The following is a 19,517-nucleotide window of genomic DNA, read 5'->3' on the forward strand; positions in this document are numbered from 1 at the left end:
TAGACAGTCCAGGAGGCCCCTTCTGACTTGTTCTGTTTCTATATTTTTCTAATGTGCTACTTTCTCACCTTAGGGGGAAAAGCTTCATTTGAACTAATGGAACAGGAAGATACATTTCAAGCGAAAACAAAAAGGAATGGAGTATGTCATAGGGTCATAGAATGGGTCATGACCAGACCAGCATAAAGACCCTGTGGGGGCCACTAACTCTAGAAATATCCCAAGGCACATCTGGAACTGGAGACATTATGACAGGCCTCCAAACCTCACAGTTCTGTTGGACTGAGGAGCCTGGTGGACTTGGACTTTATTCCCACATTTAAGAATATCCACTCTGTTGGACTTTATATTCTTCCCACATTTAAAGCTCTAGGCTAGTGTTTCTGAGGTGCTTAGTGTGGTCCTGTCTCAGGGAAATGAAATGGATTTTGATACAACAGATCCAGAACTGGATGGTCTCTACTGAAACACCTTATTCTGGGGTCCTAGCACCAGCCACTGTCTATAGGAACCTTGTCAGCAGTTCCTTTCAGCTGCTAAGTTGTGAACAATTAAATGCTGGAATCCAACTATCCAGTGCATATTCAGTGAAGGAGCAACTGCCATGACCTTTGAATTTTTAACTGAACCACCTACCAATTGTTTCAATTTCACAGACAGTGTCACAGAGTCCTAAATGAGTATCCAGCCAGTTCCAGCATGGAAAGATCCATTCTTTATCTGAGTTTTCTGACTTCTTAATTGTTATCATCTTCAAGTATATTCCCGCTCCATATCCTTCTCCATCATGTCCTATTACTATTTTTTTCAAGTGGCTCAGTGAGACAGCCTCCATTAAAAAGGAATCCACCTGAAGAAGATTTACTTTTTTAAAAAACAAAACAAAAACTAAGCAAGATTTAATATAATTGAACTTCAAAGAATGTTTTATCTTGGTCCAAGGTAAGATGATTTAGACTTTATACTGGGCCTTTACTCATTTTTCATATTCTAGTTTTAAATGTAGACTCCCTGAACACAGTTACCTTAAATTCCATCATAGTCCTGATACTCGAAAGGTTACCTGTCTTTAACACATGCAGTCCACTTGTGTGCAGTCCACACAAGCCCTCAACAGTCTTGAGAATCACAATTCCAGTAAAGGTTTAGATACATGAAAGATTGGGTTAATACAGTTCTTTGGTCTCTATGGTATGTATAAATATTGGATAACAGAAGAATAATACTTCCTTTCTCTTTTGGGACTGAAGAAAAGATCATATAGCCAGGAATGGAAATCCATATTTTGCAACTTCTGATCCAAATGAGGACTGACAAGCCACTCAGAAAATATATAGTATCCACCTGATCTAGACACTGAGTATAGCTTCATGTTCCATGCACCTGAATTCTATGTGACACCTTTAGTGTCAGCCATTCAGATTCTTTTCCCACACCACTTTGCAATTTCCCCTGATCCAATTTAATGCACTTTACTCCTGTGTGCTCCAATTTAGCACTAGTTTTAGAAATCATTCACAAAAGAATGAAGTTCCCCTGTCCCCAAACCCTGCCATTTTAAGAACCTTCAAATGGTCTCTTTTAAATATGTCCCTGGCTTGCTGTGTAACATCCCAGCTGTACAATGTCAGTGCACAAATGACCATTTAGTTCTTTTATTAAAGAAAGAAAAAAGTCTGTGAACTTTCTCAGCCTTCAAGAGTAGGCCTTTTCTGAAACCACATTTGCCTCATGCTATCACTTCTGCAAGAAGAAGATACATGTTATTATCACAAAAACTAAGCTATTGTACACATGCTGTTTGAATGACACAGACTATTGGGTAGTTAGTTACAAGCAAACAATGATGTTTACAATATTTCATATACTTCTCAATGATTCTGAGTTTCTTGGATTCCTGTTAATTTTGTATATTCAAATGATGGTTTCAGATATTGTGTGCTCAACCTCCTTTTTTACCTTGTTCCTTTGAAATGTTTCTCCTGAAGTGATAGAACGTTGCAGTTTCCTCACACCTGTGTCTCCTCTTTCACCATAAACTGTTATATAAAGGTTTGCAAAGGTTTCAGCACCCCAGAGATCTCCGGTGTGTACAGAGATGACATATTTATGCACTGCAAAGAATCAGTATTAGGTGCATAATCCACATTAACACTGTATTACTTTTAAACCATAAAACTGTATATGAGACAAAAAAGTAGTAACCCCATCTATTTCAATATGTGCATAAAGCAATGAAATATCCAAATAAAGTAGCTATCAAATATATCTTTCTCTCTAATACTGTAGAAGGTGGCCTTATGCCAACCAGAAGAGCAAGTGATAAAACAGTGCCACCCAGAGAGAAGGGGGCACAGCAGATAAAATGGGAAGACCAAAAACTGCACATGAATTTGCTTCCCTCCAGATTAGACTGTAATGAGGGAGAGGAGATGGAATGTAGCAATACAAAGATCAAGAGAGGCATCCTACAAATCTGTTTTTCCCCTTCCAGAAAATTCTTTAAGGTTTTAGAATATTGGTAGAATTAGGATTATAGCGTTCTATACTTTCCCTGAATACAATACAATCTCTCATGGAGCATGCGAAGCATTTATCACCACTCTATGCTCTGTTTCAGATGGTTCAGAAACAACTATCTGATCGATGAATTTATGCATTATCCACCCATTCTCCATTTTATTTGCTCATATAATTTCTCATAAATTCCAATTTTGTGTCCATATAATAGCAATGCTGCACTAAATAATCATCAGACATAATCGACATTCTGATTCTTCATTTGTATGGCTTCTTCTAGAATATGTGATTATATGGATTGCTAATCCTTATTACATCTATTTATTACACTAATATATGCAATTCTTCATTCAGACTTATTTGCAAGATTGGTTTTCTTTTTGTACTCCATTCTTTCTGTAGGTTCACCTGCTTCTTTCTGGGTTGTGCTTTAAGGACCACATAAATGCTTAAATATGATATCTGCAATAGGCATGTGCATTTAGAAATACTTAAACTCTTTACAAAATGTTTGCTGTCAGAGACCAGCAATGAATATAACATAATTAGAAACTGCCACCTGCTGCACATTCAATGTTTCTTTGAATGCTGCACAGTATCTCTCTGTGCCACATCATAAAATAAGCCATTTAATCTCAATCCAATGCTTCTGCTGAGTTCTAACTCCAAGTTTTGGAGGTCCCTGGGGACAGACACTTCCAATGTCCTCTATACATAAATCTACATTGCCATTGTCATTGTCAGAAGCTGCTACTGCTTCTCATTCTCTTTCTCATCACCTGCTTGACAGGCAGAGAGCCAGCGAGCAAGCAGGTGGGAGCATGTATTTTGCCTCCTTCTCACGGGCGCTGTTACAAGGTGCACCAACAAGCAGATTGCTACAGTGAAGGGATGAGAAACTCCTGGGGTTCCTGCTGGGCTATGGGTGCTTTGCAGGTGCTCCGCCAGGCCTTCTCTTGATGCCAGTCCTAGTCCTTCTACACCATTGGCTGTCACTCCAAGGCAATGCTAATTTTGTTTTGGCTTAATTATGTTGTGATCCTATGCCCTTACCCTGCAAGACTGATGGCAAAACAATACCAGTGGTAGCGCAACATGGAGTAATTCACAGTTACTCAATACTGCTACCACACATTACCATCAACAGGATCACTGATGAATGATACCTCACATTAGGCATATAAGGAAGACACCAGTTAATGTCCAGTGCTAGCTAAACAACACCTTGACATCCCACTTCACTTTCCTCCCTGCATATAACCAGTTGGCCAGGAAGAACTGACAACACTTTCTCTAGTACAGTCCTCCATACCATAACTGGTATAAAGGCAAGAATTTACACTTGTTACAGCAAGTCATGGGGCTCTCCAGAGATAAAACTGAGAAAAGGTCAAAGTTGCAAAGAGAAAGTACAATTACAATGACAAAATCCAACAGTTCTATAGCCCTACAAGGTCAACTCAGGAGCAACCAGCCTCCTAGGAGATGGATTCCAGTCCTACTGAGACCCCAAGGATCCCAGTACATATACTGTTCATGGCACTGCTGTATCACATGTGCAGTGATGTCCATGTATGACATGAAGTGTAAGTAGACATGATGAATGTTGATTCTGCAGTCCCCCAAAAGTATCCTTAGAAATGCTTCTCCCTCCCATTTGCCACTGAAGCAGCAGCAACCATGTAAACAAGTGAAAGGAAAAGGGGGAGAGGCCTTGGAAGATCACTGGAAGTCAGGAGAGAAGGGGAAGGATGGGATTTGGAAGCTAAATGGATAACAGTTTAATTCTTCAGATTTTGATCAGAGTCAGAAAACTATCATCATCCTCAATTTCATTTCTATGCCACCCAATAACTGAAGCTTAATGGTAGTTATGATATTTGTATTTCAAATCCAACAAATAGGAGTCTGAAATCTCTATTTATAATAGGAGCTACTCAGTTAGTTATAGTCCACACATTTTGGCTGTATTTGCAGTTGACAATACTCATCACTGAAATTAAACAGTAGGCATATCAAGTGAATTTGAACAGTAAAACATTACAGAAACACCCTGTGAAATAAAGCATTCTTTCTTAATTATTGCAAGGGAAAATCATACCTACTAATCATTTTAGTAATTCAAGGCTGGATAAGTGAAAGAATTCAGTGCTAAATCAAAACTGACTTGCATTTATTTAAATTATGAGCTATCTTTTACCAATATAATTATAACTGTCTGGCTCAAACACAGAGCCATGCACAAAACACAACAAATATTGTACAGTTTCTCATTGAATTAAGCGGCATCTGAGTAGTTGTCAATTATTGCTTTAAAATCACTGCAGTCAAGAAAGAATATTACAGGAAAAATGTTTTGCCACACCACTTTCTTTCAAAGGCTAATTCACATTGTCTGCTTCTTTGCTATTTTTACCTGGTAAAGGTTTCTGGTTTTCATGCAGTGTAGGGAATTCTTTCACCAGGTCTTGGTGCTCTTGGCTATGAGAGAACCAGCAGTTACAGTCAAAGTTCACCTCTTGATTAGTGTGTAGCTCTTCCATCAAAATAGATTTCAAATGCCAGCCCTCAAAGTCTGGCAAATCATCACAGTTGACCCGAATCTTGTATACATCTCCAACAACTCTAGAATCAACCTAGAGGTAAGAAAATGACAGAATAGGAGAAAAAGTCCATATTTAATATTTTTTTCCAAGCATATGAAAATGGGTAACAAAAACATACTTCTAGATAAATATTTCTTTCAGGCTCAATTTGATAGAATGTAACTTCATGAATTTTCCTTTTCCCAGTAAAGTTAGGATATTTTCCTGATAAAGTTAGCAAGTATTTCCTAACTAGGACATAAATTAATATTTGGGTTCCAGTTCATGAGCATTATAAAGACTTCAGCTTATTGCACATAACACTTATAGGACACTGTTAAATGCAAGCTGCAGTCCTAAAAACATTTCCCTACAAGTAAGCCCAGCTGTAATCACTGAAGTAGTGTACATGAACAGCATTGCACTATTTATTTATTTATTTATTTATTAGATTTAGATCCTGCTTTTTTCTTATGCCGAATTCAAAGTGACTTACACAATTCTTTTCCTCTTGCTCTTAGTAGCTGTTAGTAGCTCAAGACAGTTGCAATCTTTTCAAATATTAAAATTACCACACTCACATTGTTGTTTCTTTCTTGTACTGTATTGAAATAAGATTTGTTTCTTATTTTAACAGAAACAATTCTTTCCTTGTTATTGCTGGACTGGATGCTCGATTCAAAAGCTCTGACATGACCTTGCTACTTCAATTGCAAATGTCATTTTTTTGTTGTAGCTTTTGCTACCGATGGTTAAAATGTCAAGAAAATCAATGTACTGCTTTTCATTCCTCACTTTCTTCCTGGACTTTTCAATTTATGTAGACAGAGAAAGGACTGATGGAGAATAATGCTGAGATTAGAAGATCTGAATAGAAATGGGAAAAGAACCCTTTCCTAATCACTTTCTTCTTTTTGTCAGCAGCACTGAAGGGGCCTAACAAGAACAAACAAACAAAAATCTCCTCATTGCCATACTATCAAAGGGGAAGTACCAAATTTATTTTTCTGCTCCAACCTTTATTTCTTTTACCTGTGCAGCAGAAACATACAATGTAATGCTATTGGATTCTGTCTACCACTTTGGATTACAGTTATGCTGGGGCCATATCAGGGAAAGGAATAGTCAGATTGTGGTCTGCACACTAAGTCTGTTTGCCCTCTGCTGAAATGAATAGGGAAATCCTGCAGGTGGGAAATCTTCATACCCAGCATGGAATACCTGCACCTTCAAGATTTTATTGCTCAGGATAAACATTCATGTGAGAGTGGGGAAGATTAGAATATCCAGAAGATGGATTCTAACACTTATCAGCCCAAACATATGGCCAATGGTCAAGCTGGAAGTTGTAGTCTTTCTTCTGAATAAACATGCATAAGATTGTGCCTTTAAAGAGCAAAACTACACGTTACATTAAAGGTGGAATATAGCCACCCTCTTCTACTTTTCAATTATCTATAAATAAGGGTCTGGTTCACCACATGCAAAGAGCATAAGCTGAACACCTTCACATTCTTCCCTCTAATTTTTGCCTCCTTCCCCACATAGGGATTTTAAAAAGAAAAAAAAACTTTATTGGCACCAGTGGACGTTACAAAAGTGGGACAGGTGGTAGAATATCAAGATTGAGTGGACTGAGGTCATGGTCATGGTGGCCCTGATTAGAGCTTCTCTGTCTTACTTCTGCATGACTATTTTCTTCTGTGCAATTACAGACTTGTAAGTTTGGCACTTGAGACATTTTCCCAAAAAATAAATGGTTTCTCTACATATCTATCATCATCACTATCTTCCTCTGTGCATCTTTTCTCTAAATAGCATCTATCCTTTTAATTATCTTCAGGACTGAATCAAAGGTATAACAGCTTCATATTTGTTATAAAAAGCTAACCACCACATAGCTACAAACAGGAACACTTGGGTTGAGGTTGAGGACCAAATTCAATTTGGAAAAGTTTTTGATGTTACTGAAAGGAAATAGGTAGGGCCAAAGTACCCACTTCCCCAACCACAGTAACTAACTGTGAGATTTCAATCTTTTACATTGGGAGGAAATGCACGTAAAGTTAGGAAACTGCCAGGTAAAACAGAGATAGGACGAAAGGTAGCAGGAGCAGGCAGTGGGACTTGAGCAAGGTCAGATTTGGCCACCTGGAATAAGAAACTTTCAGATATGTTAGCATCTTTAAGCTAATGGAAGGTGTGACAAGAGGAGCCATGCAATGAAATATAAACCAATGTTTCCTTTCTTTAGGGTATGGAATCCCTGCCATGGCAATGTAAGATTGATATGCAACTTTTGGGTAGATTCTTGTACCATGGAGCAATGTCTGTCTTTCCTAGCACATTACAGGGAAAACCACTATGAACTTGGCTAATATGAAGTAATGAGGGTTTGCCTGTTGATTCCCTTTAGAAAAACCAGTCTCATGAGTCTGTCAAGTAGTGGATGCAAAAGTAATAGGAGGAACATCATTGCAGCAGGAAATCCGCAATGCTCATCACTTTGACTTGCTTTTCTTCATAGTTACATCTGCAGAACTGCTTTTCTTTCATAAAAGCACATCCATAGTCAGATCTCAGCGTCTTTTATTTCAAGCATTCTTAGTTGGGGACTTGAACGTTCCCTAAATCCTACCTCAAGGTCTTGTATACTAGATCCACTCTAGTTTCATTGTGACTAGAATATTAATATTCATGTAAAAAGTGGTGGCACTGCTAGAAGCGTATCTCTTTACATTCTTGAATGCCAGAGGTCTAAGATTTTCAGCTGGATACTGTGCATTAAGTACTCTCATTTTGTTCTCAGAGTGTGTGTTAACATTAATGAAGTTATTCCAAAACACTGAAATGGGGGACAATAGACTGGCCTTCTACATTTGTTGATTGTGACTTTCTGATGAGCAGTGAAACCATTAAACTCAGCTTTTTCACAGCAAGAGTTTCAGTCAGTAAAATCATTACTTAGTTTTCTTACCCCATGTTTAACTTCAGGACACTATTTATACAAAATAGGCATTCATTCCAAGAATACTACAGGCTATCTCACAAAAGTCCATGCCTGGAATGGGAATGATATAATCTCTCTCTCTTTCTTTCTCTTTTAGCTGAATGTAGTGGAATTAGACTAACAGTACAATCTTATATATATTGACTCAAAAATAAATCCTATGGATATCAGTGGTATTTACTGCCAGCTTAGTTGGTATGAAGCTGAAGCCTAAATGTGGTTTATCACCACTACCATCTGGCCACTCTTTTAACCTTAATCTATTGCTCCACAGATAACTGTTCTAAAATATAGAAATTCTATTGCCGTTATGCCAGGTGAACTAAGCAAGGAAATGGGGCCACAGATAGAGGCAAAGCCTCCATGGGCTATTCAGGGAACCTATGTTTGGGCTAGAAGTCCTCCATTTCCTTACTTAGTTCACCTGGAGGCTAACAGAGTCTTAGAAAGGAGGTGTGGAGAGGAAAACTGGATGTTTTACTGGAAGCAAGCATACCTCTTAATTAGCGAGTTGCTCACCAATTGGGTGGGTGGATGGTGGACTAAGTGCTGTCCTGACTGAAGACACCAGGTGGCAGACCTTGGCTGGAGACACCTTTATGCAAGCCTGTATGCAGTATAGCTAGGTCCTCAGGACAGGGCAGGCACAGCAAAGCTGGATTCTGGGCCAATGTGATGGGCAGAAGGGCCCAAATTAGTAGGATTCCCATTCCCATCATTCAGCCTGCAGAGCACAGGGTGTAGGATATCTGGTCCCCAGACCAAACTCCTACCCACCTCTGCATTATGCTAAGAATTGCAAGAACAGCAATGTAGGAACTACAAAAGATAATCTAGCACAAGGATGAAGACCAAGATAAAGCACATAAACACTATGGTATTCCCAGTAACTATGTGTGGGTATGAAATCTGGACAGAGAAGAAAGCTTGACAGGAAGAAAAATTATATGTTCAAAGCACAGTGCCAGAGGAAAGCTTTGCAAAAACTCTGGACTTATGGAAAGACCACCAAGTGAGTCCTAGATTAAATCAAGCTAGATTGGAAGCAAAAAATGATGAAACTGGAGCTGTCACATTTCAGATGGCCACATAATGGGAAGGCAAGACTCGCTGAAGAGCACAGTATGCAAAGGCAAAAAAGGTAAAGGGGAAGACCGAATATGTATTGATTCCACAAGGGAAGCCACAACCTTGAATCTACAAGACCTGGGCAGGGTTGTCAAGGACAGGACATTTTAAAGAGCTTTCATTCATAGATCAGAGATTGCATTGATGCATGTAACAACAACAAAACAGTAATCTCCTGATCCCATAATAGTGATTCCCCATAATGTTTGTGTGTGTGTGTGTGCACACACATGCCAGTTCTACATATATATTCTCTCAATATACCTTCCCAATCCTAGCCAACAATTTCAAAGTCCTCTCAAGTTTGCAAGATTATGCCTCATGAATCTTTCTTTCTTGCAAGGCCTTAGGATCTAGTTCTTAATTTGGGACTTTGCATGAAGCACATGGTCAGCTTTCTAGAATTCATCAGGATCCAGGAACTGGAAGTCAAGGCTGAAGAGTATAAAACAGAAGGCAGGACCAGAGCATAAGCCAAGAAACTGAGCCACAGAACCAGACACACCACAGTTCAAGCAGAACTCGTTGCTCAAGCAAAGTTCCAAGGTGCCATCTTTTCTTCCTTTCTGCCTAGGAAGAGAACAGCTTGGATAGAGTCCATCCAGAAAAGGCTTTACTGAAAAGCTGCTTCACTGAAAACCTTGGTAACAAGGCCAACTGTAAGGGCTTTGTTCAACAGTTTGTGACACTCGGACAACAGGGATCCACAGTTGTCCACTGATTTGCCAGTCATGCTTGAAGACAGCCATTTTCATCTGGTTCCTACTGACAGGTGTGGTCACTGTTCTATTTGATGGGTTGCTGCATCATCAAAACTTGCTGTATGAACTGAAGCTGAAACACTCTAAGATTAGATGGTAGATTTCATGACATTGGGGTACATATAAATGTCCTGTTACATAGATCCATCACTCTTCAGTAAACCACTTCAACCATTTGGCACATGTGATCAGGATGATTCAATATGGTTAATCATTTTCCAGTCTGTCAAGATATGTTGATGACTATAGTAGGAATTCTAACCTCTTGCAATAGCAGTTGTGTGTGTGTGGGTGGGTGGGGGGGAATAGACCAATGAAGTTAAATGAAACATATATGTTCTGTATAAACCCAAGAAGTGCTTCAGTTAAACTGAAGCAGCTGGGAGGTACAGTTCCACTGCTACTTGCTGTTCTGAAAGCACCTTTCCATAGATTACCATCTCTCTGCTGGAGATGAGTATGTTGACCTGTAAAGCCATCACCATATGACTCTATTATGCAATTTAGATTTATCAAATGCTCCTCCATTTAATTTTCTCCACAAATCTAATCCTCAGTCACTTTCTCTTTTCTATGTTTACATCAGTCAGAGTAGTTTCAATTTGTTGTTGTTTTGATTGATTCAACTCCTAGGGAAGTAGTTGTATGTTTCCATTCTCTCAGCAAAAACAAATCTTTATCAAGTGGTTATTTCATCTCCTACTCTCAATATACTAATAAGCTATTTCATCCCTCTGATTTGCACTAGCTCTAAACTATTATTATTATTATTATTATTATTATTATTATTATTATTATTATTATAACATTTCTATGCCGCCCCTTGCCGAAACCTCGGGGCGGCTTACAACATGATAAAATACATTGAAATACAATAGTACATATTTTCTTTTAAACAGGCTGATTAAACAGTTGTGTAATAACTGACATGCTGTCTTTGAACTGATCACAGTTCAGTCCAATGTTTTAGCATTCAACATGCTTCCTGTTTGTAGCTTTGCCAGACAACAAATCCTCATCGTGTTCTTCCTAACTGCCCACTTACTCTGAACAAGTCTCTAAGCTGGTGGTCATAATGCTGTCTACTAATCCGAAAACTGGAAAAGGCTGCATGCCCACACTTCTGCACAGCCAACCTCACCTCTTCATTGTCAGTGCATTCAAGGAAGGATTGTTGTTGTTAGTTGCAAAGTCGTGTCTGACCCATCGCGACCCCATGGACAACATTCCTCCAGGCCCTCCTGACTTCCACCATCCCCTAGAATCCGCTTAAGCTCACACCAACTGCTTCAGTGACTCCATTTAGCCACTTCATCCTCTGCCGTCCCCTTCTTGTTTTGCCATCTATTGTTCCCAGCATTAGGCTCTCCTCCAGGGAGTCCTTCCTTCTCATTAGGTGGCCAAAGTATTTGAGTTTCATCTTCACTATCTGGCCTTCTAAAGAGCAGTCAGGGTTGATCTCCTCTAGGACTGACCGGTTTGATCGCCTTGCTGTCCAAGGGACTCACAGGAGTCTTCTCCAGCACCACAATTCAAAGGCTTCAGTTCTTCGGTGCTCAGCCTTCCTTTATGTTCCAGCTTTCACAGCCATAAATTGCAACTGGGAAAACCATAGCCTTGACTATAAGCACTTTTGTTGGCAGGGTGATGTCTCTGCTTTTTAGTATGCTGTCAAGGGAGGTTACTCCCAATTAATTGTGCACAGGTTACAGCATTCACACTAAAGCACTGCTTTTGCTAATAGAATTGTTCCAGTAAAGGATTGCCTAACATTAACGTGGCAAATGTCCTCCTAAAAACAGGTTATATCATGCTACATTGCCTGGAATTGCTTTTGTTTACCCACTGAAATAAAAGACACTGCACCCCCTTGGGAATAAGCCCCATCTATTTCAGTGGAACTTTTTTCAGAAGTATTTATTTCATTCATTTTAGGAATGTTGAAATCTGTAAACCTGAGCTGATCAAAGTTCCCCAAGCTCCAGCTTGAGAAGCTTGGTCTGACTTGTGACAAACTAGATTGCCAGCTTTTTCTTTTCTGTGCTCTGGTGTACATTCAAAAGTATGCAACCTTTTCCCATTGATTAAAGCATACTTGTATATATTTTTAAAATATGCATTTCCCCACGTATATGTCTAATGTATTATTTTGAGCACAAATTATCCAGCACAGCAGCAGTATTAGCTCAGAAATTACAGAATTCCACTGCAAATCGCATTTGTAGACACAATCAAGTTCAGTGGCACCCCATAATAAACAGGGTAAATTCTGGACATAGACAAGTGAACAAACAAAGACCTTATACATCCCTAAATTATATTCTGCCCCACTTTTTAAGGTGCTCAGGGCAGTATACAACAAAGATAAGCAACTTGTGACCATATGGGTGTTTCTGAACTGAAGTTCCCATCATACCTCACCACTAAATATTCAGACTAAAGTTCATGGGAGCTGAAATCCAACATCCAATGGGGGGGAAGTTTCCCACCCTGGCATACACAGTTCTTTCCCTGTAGCCATGCAGTCCTCACAAGCCCAGTTAGGTAGGACAGGCTAAGAGATGGTGCTTGTCCCAAAGTTATCCTGTGGCTGAATGGGGATTTGAACCTAGGTCTCTCCAGTCCAAGTCCAGCACATTAACCATTAACTACTGTTATAGCCACTATACTATGGTGGCTATCAAATAAATAGCTGTGGACCACACTCAGCACTGTTAGGAAAGGCTCTGTATCCTCAAATGTAAAACCTCATTGCACATGCACCCTGAAACTCATGGAAGAGTGTGGGACAACCTGTCTACATGGATAGCTTTGCTTGTGCATGTCAGCCTCTTCTGATCCTTTGAGCTGTTAGACTGGAGAAATATATATAAATAAAAGTAAATGGAATGTGCTCAAAAATTCATAGGACTTGTTAGAAATCAAAGTCAGACCTATTGTTTTTGAGAAATTGAATCTGTATATGCAGTAATATGCTATATCATTGTATAGCATCAAGATCTTTGTTGTTGTTTTGCTCCTGCTTATTGCTTTGCTGAATTTGCAATCTTCTGTTAATTGCAACATCACATAGCCATTCCCATGGCAACCAGTTGTGCTGCCACAAATGGGAATAGGTGAACTCATGAAACAAAAGCCTCTGATCATTTAAACAGCTTCAGCAATAAGATAGAAAGAGAGCAACAAAACCTTAGCGCCACTGAAATGGGTTTTGAACAGAAAGTCTCCCAAAGATTTTCATACCACACCCATTGTTCTTAAATTTCAGTCCTTTCTTTGTGATCCCTCAAATACTTTGAGCAGCACAGCCAGTAGCAGTGCTCAACAGCAGCAGGTGAGGAGGGATGAAAAAAGGCTGAGGGAAATCTGTTTCCCATGTATCATCTTAATATGCAGAAGAAGTGTTTGCTTATTCAGCAGTTGCAAGAGCTGCACCAGCATGGTGTGGTATGGGATAAATAATATGTCAGAAAGTTTACTTAGCCAGCTTTGTCCTCCTGTACTGCCACTTATGTCTTTTTACAAAAGAAACACATTTGTGCATAAAAGACAATCAAGTGCCATTGCCTGATTTGCCTTAAAATGCCAACGGACATACTGTGTTAAGAAATGTGCTCACATTCTTCCTTTGCTCCCTCATATAATGCTACTAAGTAACATGAGCCATGAGCAGGGAAGGCACCTGTTTGAAATCCTAGCCCAACCATGAATACAATGGATAGACATGCTGCTTTACCTCTGCTGATGACACTCAGCTTTTTATCTGGTTTTATCTAGTTTTATCTGACCTAGGTGTGGCGGTCTCTACCCTCAATCAGTGTCGGGACTCAGTAATGCACTGGATGAGGGCCAGTACGCTTAAGCTTTATCCTGAAAAGACAGAAGTGCTTTTGGTGAGTAAATTTTCATTTCAACTTGGACACTGTAGACCTGTCCCAGATGGGGTTGCACTCCTCCAAAGGATAAGGTTCATAGTCTGGGGGTACTCCTGAACCCCAAGCTCTTCCTGGTTGCCCAGGTAGACTCGATTGCCAGGAGTGCCTTTTATAAGCATAAGCTGCTTTACCAGATATGCTCCTAGTTGGATGAGGGTAGTCTTGCCACAGTCATTCATGCACTGGTAACTTCTGCACTGGACTACTGTAATGCACTTTAAATGGAGTTTGCCTTGAAGACAGGCCAGATTTTTCAAATGATCCAAAACAGGGCAGTGTGGTTTCTGATGAGAACCAGTTCTTAGGAACATATTACACCAGTCCTCCATCAACTGCACTAGCTTTCTGTTCCAGTTTGTGCCGAATTCAAGGTTTTGATTATGACATATGAAGTCCTAAATGACTTGGGATCGCATTATCTTAGGGAGCACCTTGTTCCACACATTCCTGCCATTGTTTAAGATCATCAATGGAAGCCTCCCTAAAGGTTCCTCTCCCTAAGGAAGGTAAGGAGGAGGTTCCAAGGTGGAAAGTCTTTTCTGTGGTGAGACCCCAATTATGGAAAGTCCTACCATTGCAGGTTTGTCAGGTACCTACTTTGCTGAATTTTAGGCACCTGACAAAACAATTTCTTTTCTGAGCACCAATGGCACTAGTTAGACCATCTAAATTGGCAGCAGTGGTTTTAATTTATTAATTTTATTAATTTGGCTGACCTTACTGAATTAGGTATAAACAGAGTTGAGGAGGGTTGAGGAGGTGTAAACAGAGTTGAGTTGAGGGCTCAAAGGTCAGAATCGGGGGTCAAAGATCACTGGTTTTTAATCAGGATGCCCCAGAATGGATATAGGTGAGGGGCACTGTAGGCTATTGCAAGAGTAGACAAACCCAGATGCCTGGGTTGGGAATGGAGGTTGGGAAACAATTTTGAGGGAGCCTGAGGGCAAACCTCACCAGTGTATCCCAGCAGGACAAATTGGGAAAATACCAAGTACTGATCCCAAACCTTACTCTTAAGTTTACTGAGATGATTGGGGTCCAAAGCAGACATTCCTTTAATATATGTCTGTCAGGTATAACCTCTTTTCAGTTTTACTCTAAAGTCGAACCTAGATCAGGGCCTCTGCATCCACTTTAGGTAAATGTGAAACACATTCATAGCTGCCATGTATTCATTTAAAGCAATGTCTGCTTTGGCTATAAGAAACTTAGCACAGAGTGACGCAAAAAGTAGTACTCGAGTTTCAGTATTATCCTAGCTAAATGTATATTGAGTAATTTTTAAAGCATTTACAGTAAGGTCCCACTATGTTGAATGCTGCACATGTACAATCTACTACAACTAAGGACAAAACAACTTCAAAGTGTCTTCCAAAGCAGCTTTTCCAGCAGCCTATTGCCATATCATTGAAATGAGGCATTCTTCCCCAACAGACCGCTGCTGCATTAGATTCCATTCTGAGAATGTTACAAAGGTCAAATGGGACTTGAATTAAACTGCTTCACTGTTGGAAAATCTACCAGCAGATGTAACGTCAGTCTGCATTTTCTACTTCACTGCCCCAAATATGAGGATATGTAAGAAAAAAAAAAATCTAATTCAGTTGAAGCTGTCAATCAATATATCAGACTGTAGCACGGGAGGGAATAAATAGGCATTTAGCAACTGGGCAACTTAGCCAAAAGTACCCACCCTATGGCAAAAAGAACATAAAAGGGAAAATCCTGTGAAAGTTAAAGCACGGCAGGTAGGGACATAAAAGTATTTCTCCATGAAAAGAAACCATTAATTAAGGCCTGAGTTCTAACTCGAAGCTTTGTCTCCCTCCTTCCCAGCTGTGATTTTATTGTTTTCGTTGTGCTGTTATAGTTGTTGCCATTTAAACAGGAAAAGCATGCATCTAGGGTGCAATGCACACTTAAAGAATAATTTGCCCCATCACTGATTGAAGCATGAACACTGGATTTTCCAAAAATTCATATTTGTAAAGTGTGACATTTTCTTCAGGAAATTTTTTTTTCAGATGTGATTGCAAGCTTGTGAACATGCAAATTTTGTCTACAAAATGCATTTATATTTGAGGGTCCAAATGAAATATCTTTGGCATTAAATGAACAACAGTGACAGTCTTGCATATCCCTGAATGGAACCAATATTAATCATGGAAGCTGCCAGTAATCAGTGGAAGTGGCTCCACTCAATTATCACTATGTTTACTTGAGATCAATGGGATCTGTAATTGAAGGATGTATATCACATGGAACTTACCTGTGCCTACTTTTCTGTAACTGGTCTATTGTTAATCTGAGGAATACCACAGTCTTTCATACTCTTTGTACCAGCCCTCTAGACTGTTAAGAGCCCGGTCTATAGTCATTTGAACTGCAGGGGGCGGAAAGGGTTTACACTGAATAAAGAGACTTTGCCTAAGCTTGGACTCAGCTCACTGAGCTTGGCACTCAAGGACATGTTGAGGGACTGCATATCTGTCCTGCTCCTAAAGCTTGGAGCATGTTGAGTCAGAGCTGTGCACTAGCTCTGGGACCATCCAGCTTTCTTAGCCTTGGGAAGAATTTGTTTGTGGTGTTACATAGCTCCTTCTCATGGCCAGGACTTGCATGAAAAAAGACACTCAGATAAGCACAGTTAAAAGCATTGAGAGGTTTCTCCCCACTCCCCCCCCCCCATTACTGGAGTGGGGAGAGTGGAAGTAGACCCTCTGGTATCTTCCCTGGGAGAGGTTATTGCTCTGTATGCCCTGAGGGTGGGCAGAAACAAGGAGGACCAGACTGAGGAATTCATGCCATTCAGGAAACTACATTGTGTGTGTTTTTAGTAAAGCTGTCTCTTTGTTTCACTATTAAAAATGGCAAATCACTATGAGACCTATGAGGCCCTTGACAGAAAGGTAAATAAATAATTGCAAAAGAAAAATTAGAGAAATAATTTTGGGTCATACCTGTGTTTAAACATTTGGATTAATTTGGTCAGCTCAGGTTTGAGAGAACCTCTGGAAAAGTATCCTCCAGTAGGGCCTCTCCTGTCTTTGTCACCCTCTTCTCTGAGCAAGCCCTGGTGAATGGAGCCACTGCTTCCATCTCCTCCATGCTCTAAGTTAATATTGCTCTGGGGCATTCTGGGAAATTAAAATTTTGGTTCCCAGACCCAGCCATCCTTAGCTGATCAGAGAACCATGAATACTTGAATGGATGGATGCATGAATAAAGATGTGGGGTGGCAGGAAAAGCCTACCAGTGGTCTGGGATCCCAGCAGTTACCCAAGGATGCTGCTTACTGATACTATCCGATGAACTCACTGTCATCAGATTCCTGATGTTCTGTAAAGAGTTGGCTTCTTTAGGAGATGTTTACCCTAACTGTGCACTATATGAGGATAGAGTGTTGCAGCAAATACTTCTGGAGGCCTCACTCTTTGTGACTTTAGGTATGTGCTGCTTTCCATATCATACGCAATGTGAACAATATTTATAAAGAGTGAAGAAAAACAGGGAAAATGTGAGAAGAAAAATCTAAATCACAGTATCGGCCCATCTCTGTAAATAGAGAAGACATTTGCTACAGCAGCAGCAGGGTTCCTAACATATCCTTTGGTTAGAAGATACCGTGGCAATCTCTGTGAGGTACTGTGTAGTTTCAACTTACAAGGAATTCATCAGTTGCTCCTGGTTGAAAACACACAGATCTCAAGCTTTGTGAAGAAAGAAGAAGATCATCACTTTTGCCCTTTGAGCCATAAATCACAAGGATTCTCTTATCCTCCCGGGGCTCAGGGGAATCTTGAGCAGTCTTAACCAGCACTCTCCACTGTCCTGTGAAATAAAAGCAAGCAAGCAAAGCAAACAAAACCATATTTATAACACTGAAGAGAAAATGTGAAGATTTTGTTCTTATTTTGGTCACCACAATACAATTCAACAGTACTGCACATAGGCATGATACTTTTGAAGCCATGTGCTCATCTACGTGTTGAGATTTTATAACCTGCAGAAATTGAGACACAAAGCTGTGGGAGCAAAGCCTTTTATGTACTCTTATGCAGCTGCATTTTCAGAAGGTTTTTAGAAAATATAAAAGCAAACAGATATTAGTGGTGCTGTGTGGCCTGTGACATTTATTTCATAACAAATGAAATAATTCCACTTATTTTATGAACTAGCAGCAACAACTTTATTTTTAGCTCCATTCTTGTGTTTTTCTCTTGGTAGTTTTTCTTCCTCATATGTTCATTCAATGGTTTTATCCCTCCCCCATGTTTTTTGCATTGTTTAGCATGAATATCCTTGTCCTCTCTTCCCCTGCCTCTGTATAGAACTTTGTACAATCACAAGTGTCTCTATGCCTTAGACATAACCATACTAAAAACTTTACAGTCATCCAGGTCACAAGAATAAGCCATACCAGCCCTGTATGGGGAGGTAGGTCAGAGTTACACACACCGTGGAAGATTTAAATCTGCCAAGTCAGATATGTAATATGTGTTTTCCATCGTTATCCTCCCTCTTCCCCCCCGCTCCCTCCCTCTCTTGCTCCCTTCCTTTCCTCCCTCCATTTATATCCTGCATTTTTCTCCAAGGAGTCCAAGGTGGTATACATAATCTTCTTCTGAGCTACCCTGTGAGGTAAGCTTGGGAGGTACTGACTGGACCAAGCTTCACCTTCACAGCTGAGTGGAGACTACAACCCTGCTCCAACACACTGACTACAACACTATATTGGTCCCTATCCATAAGCCTCCTATAAAGCTGCATGCCAGTGGCAAGACCAAAGGCAGGGCAGGAAACTATAACATATACCAAGATATTATAGCTACAAGATGTGGCTGCTAGAACTAAGCCTTAGGAATGGCATTTTAAGAAATAAGGAAAGCTATGAAATCAGTTGGTGGTGGGGAAATAATATGGAACAAGCAAAGGAGACAGAACCACTGGGAAATCTCCAGAAGCCTGGTTTGGCCCTCAGGTCTGAGATTCCTCATCCCTGCTTTAAGTGATCTTAGCTCTAAATCTTCTCTGTGTGAACCTAAGTAGGTAATAATTTCTAAACAAAGAGGCCCTGCTCTCAGAGATGGACCCCACCAGAGATAGGAAAGCATAATATTACATCCCAGTACTTTGCTCAAGCACACCAACTCATTTTCAGTATGTGTTTTCACATTTCCATTAAATAAAATGTGTTCTTGAATCAAGGTCCTGCCAGTGACATGGTGAGCAAAGAACACAAGGGGTAGGCTGGCCTTTTCTCACAAGAGAGTAAGACTGAGAAAATGCTTTTCTAAACCATTCTGAAATGCAAAAGAGTTGTGGCCAAGTAGGTTCCCTTGACTAAAGAGTTCCAAAGAGAAGGTGCCACCACAAAGAAGACCTGACTTCTAATAGCTTTCATATGTATCGCTATGAATAGAAAAATGCACAAAACAGGAAGATAGCAAGAGGCATTCTTCTGAATGGTGCTTGATTTTTATACGAAAGAATAAAGCCCTGAACTATCAAAATAAAGGCAGCCAGTGCTATGAAGCTGTGTGATGAAACGAGAGAAAGGGGAATGGGATAAACTATA

The 19,517-nt window shown here is 40.0% G+C and overlaps 1 protein-coding gene across 1 annotated transcript in view; it reads right to left on the bottom strand.

Moving 5' to 3' along the window:
* RP1 (RP1 axonemal microtubule associated) overlaps positions 1-19,517 on the bottom strand; it is a 211,587-nt gene that overhangs the window by 66,113 nt on the left and 125,957 nt on the right. The window contains exons 31-34 of the mRNA XM_044424207.1: positions 17,604-17,770; positions 4,937-5,156; positions 1,960-2,114; positions 637-850 (exon numbers count right to left, since the gene is read on the bottom strand). Coding sequence (XP_044280142.1) covers positions 637-850; positions 1,960-2,114; positions 4,937-5,156; positions 17,604-17,770 — 756 coding nt within the window. The remainder of the gene's footprint in view (positions 1-636; positions 851-1,959; positions 2,115-4,936; positions 5,157-17,603; positions 17,771-19,517) is intronic.

Source organism: Varanus komodoensis, unplaced genomic scaffold (assembly GCF_004798865.1).
Source record: "Varanus komodoensis strain SLA01 unplaced genomic scaffold, ASM479886v1 scaffold14_1, whole genome shotgun sequence".
Taxonomy (NCBI): Eukaryota; Metazoa; Chordata; class Lepidosauria; order Squamata; family Varanidae; genus Varanus; species Varanus komodoensis.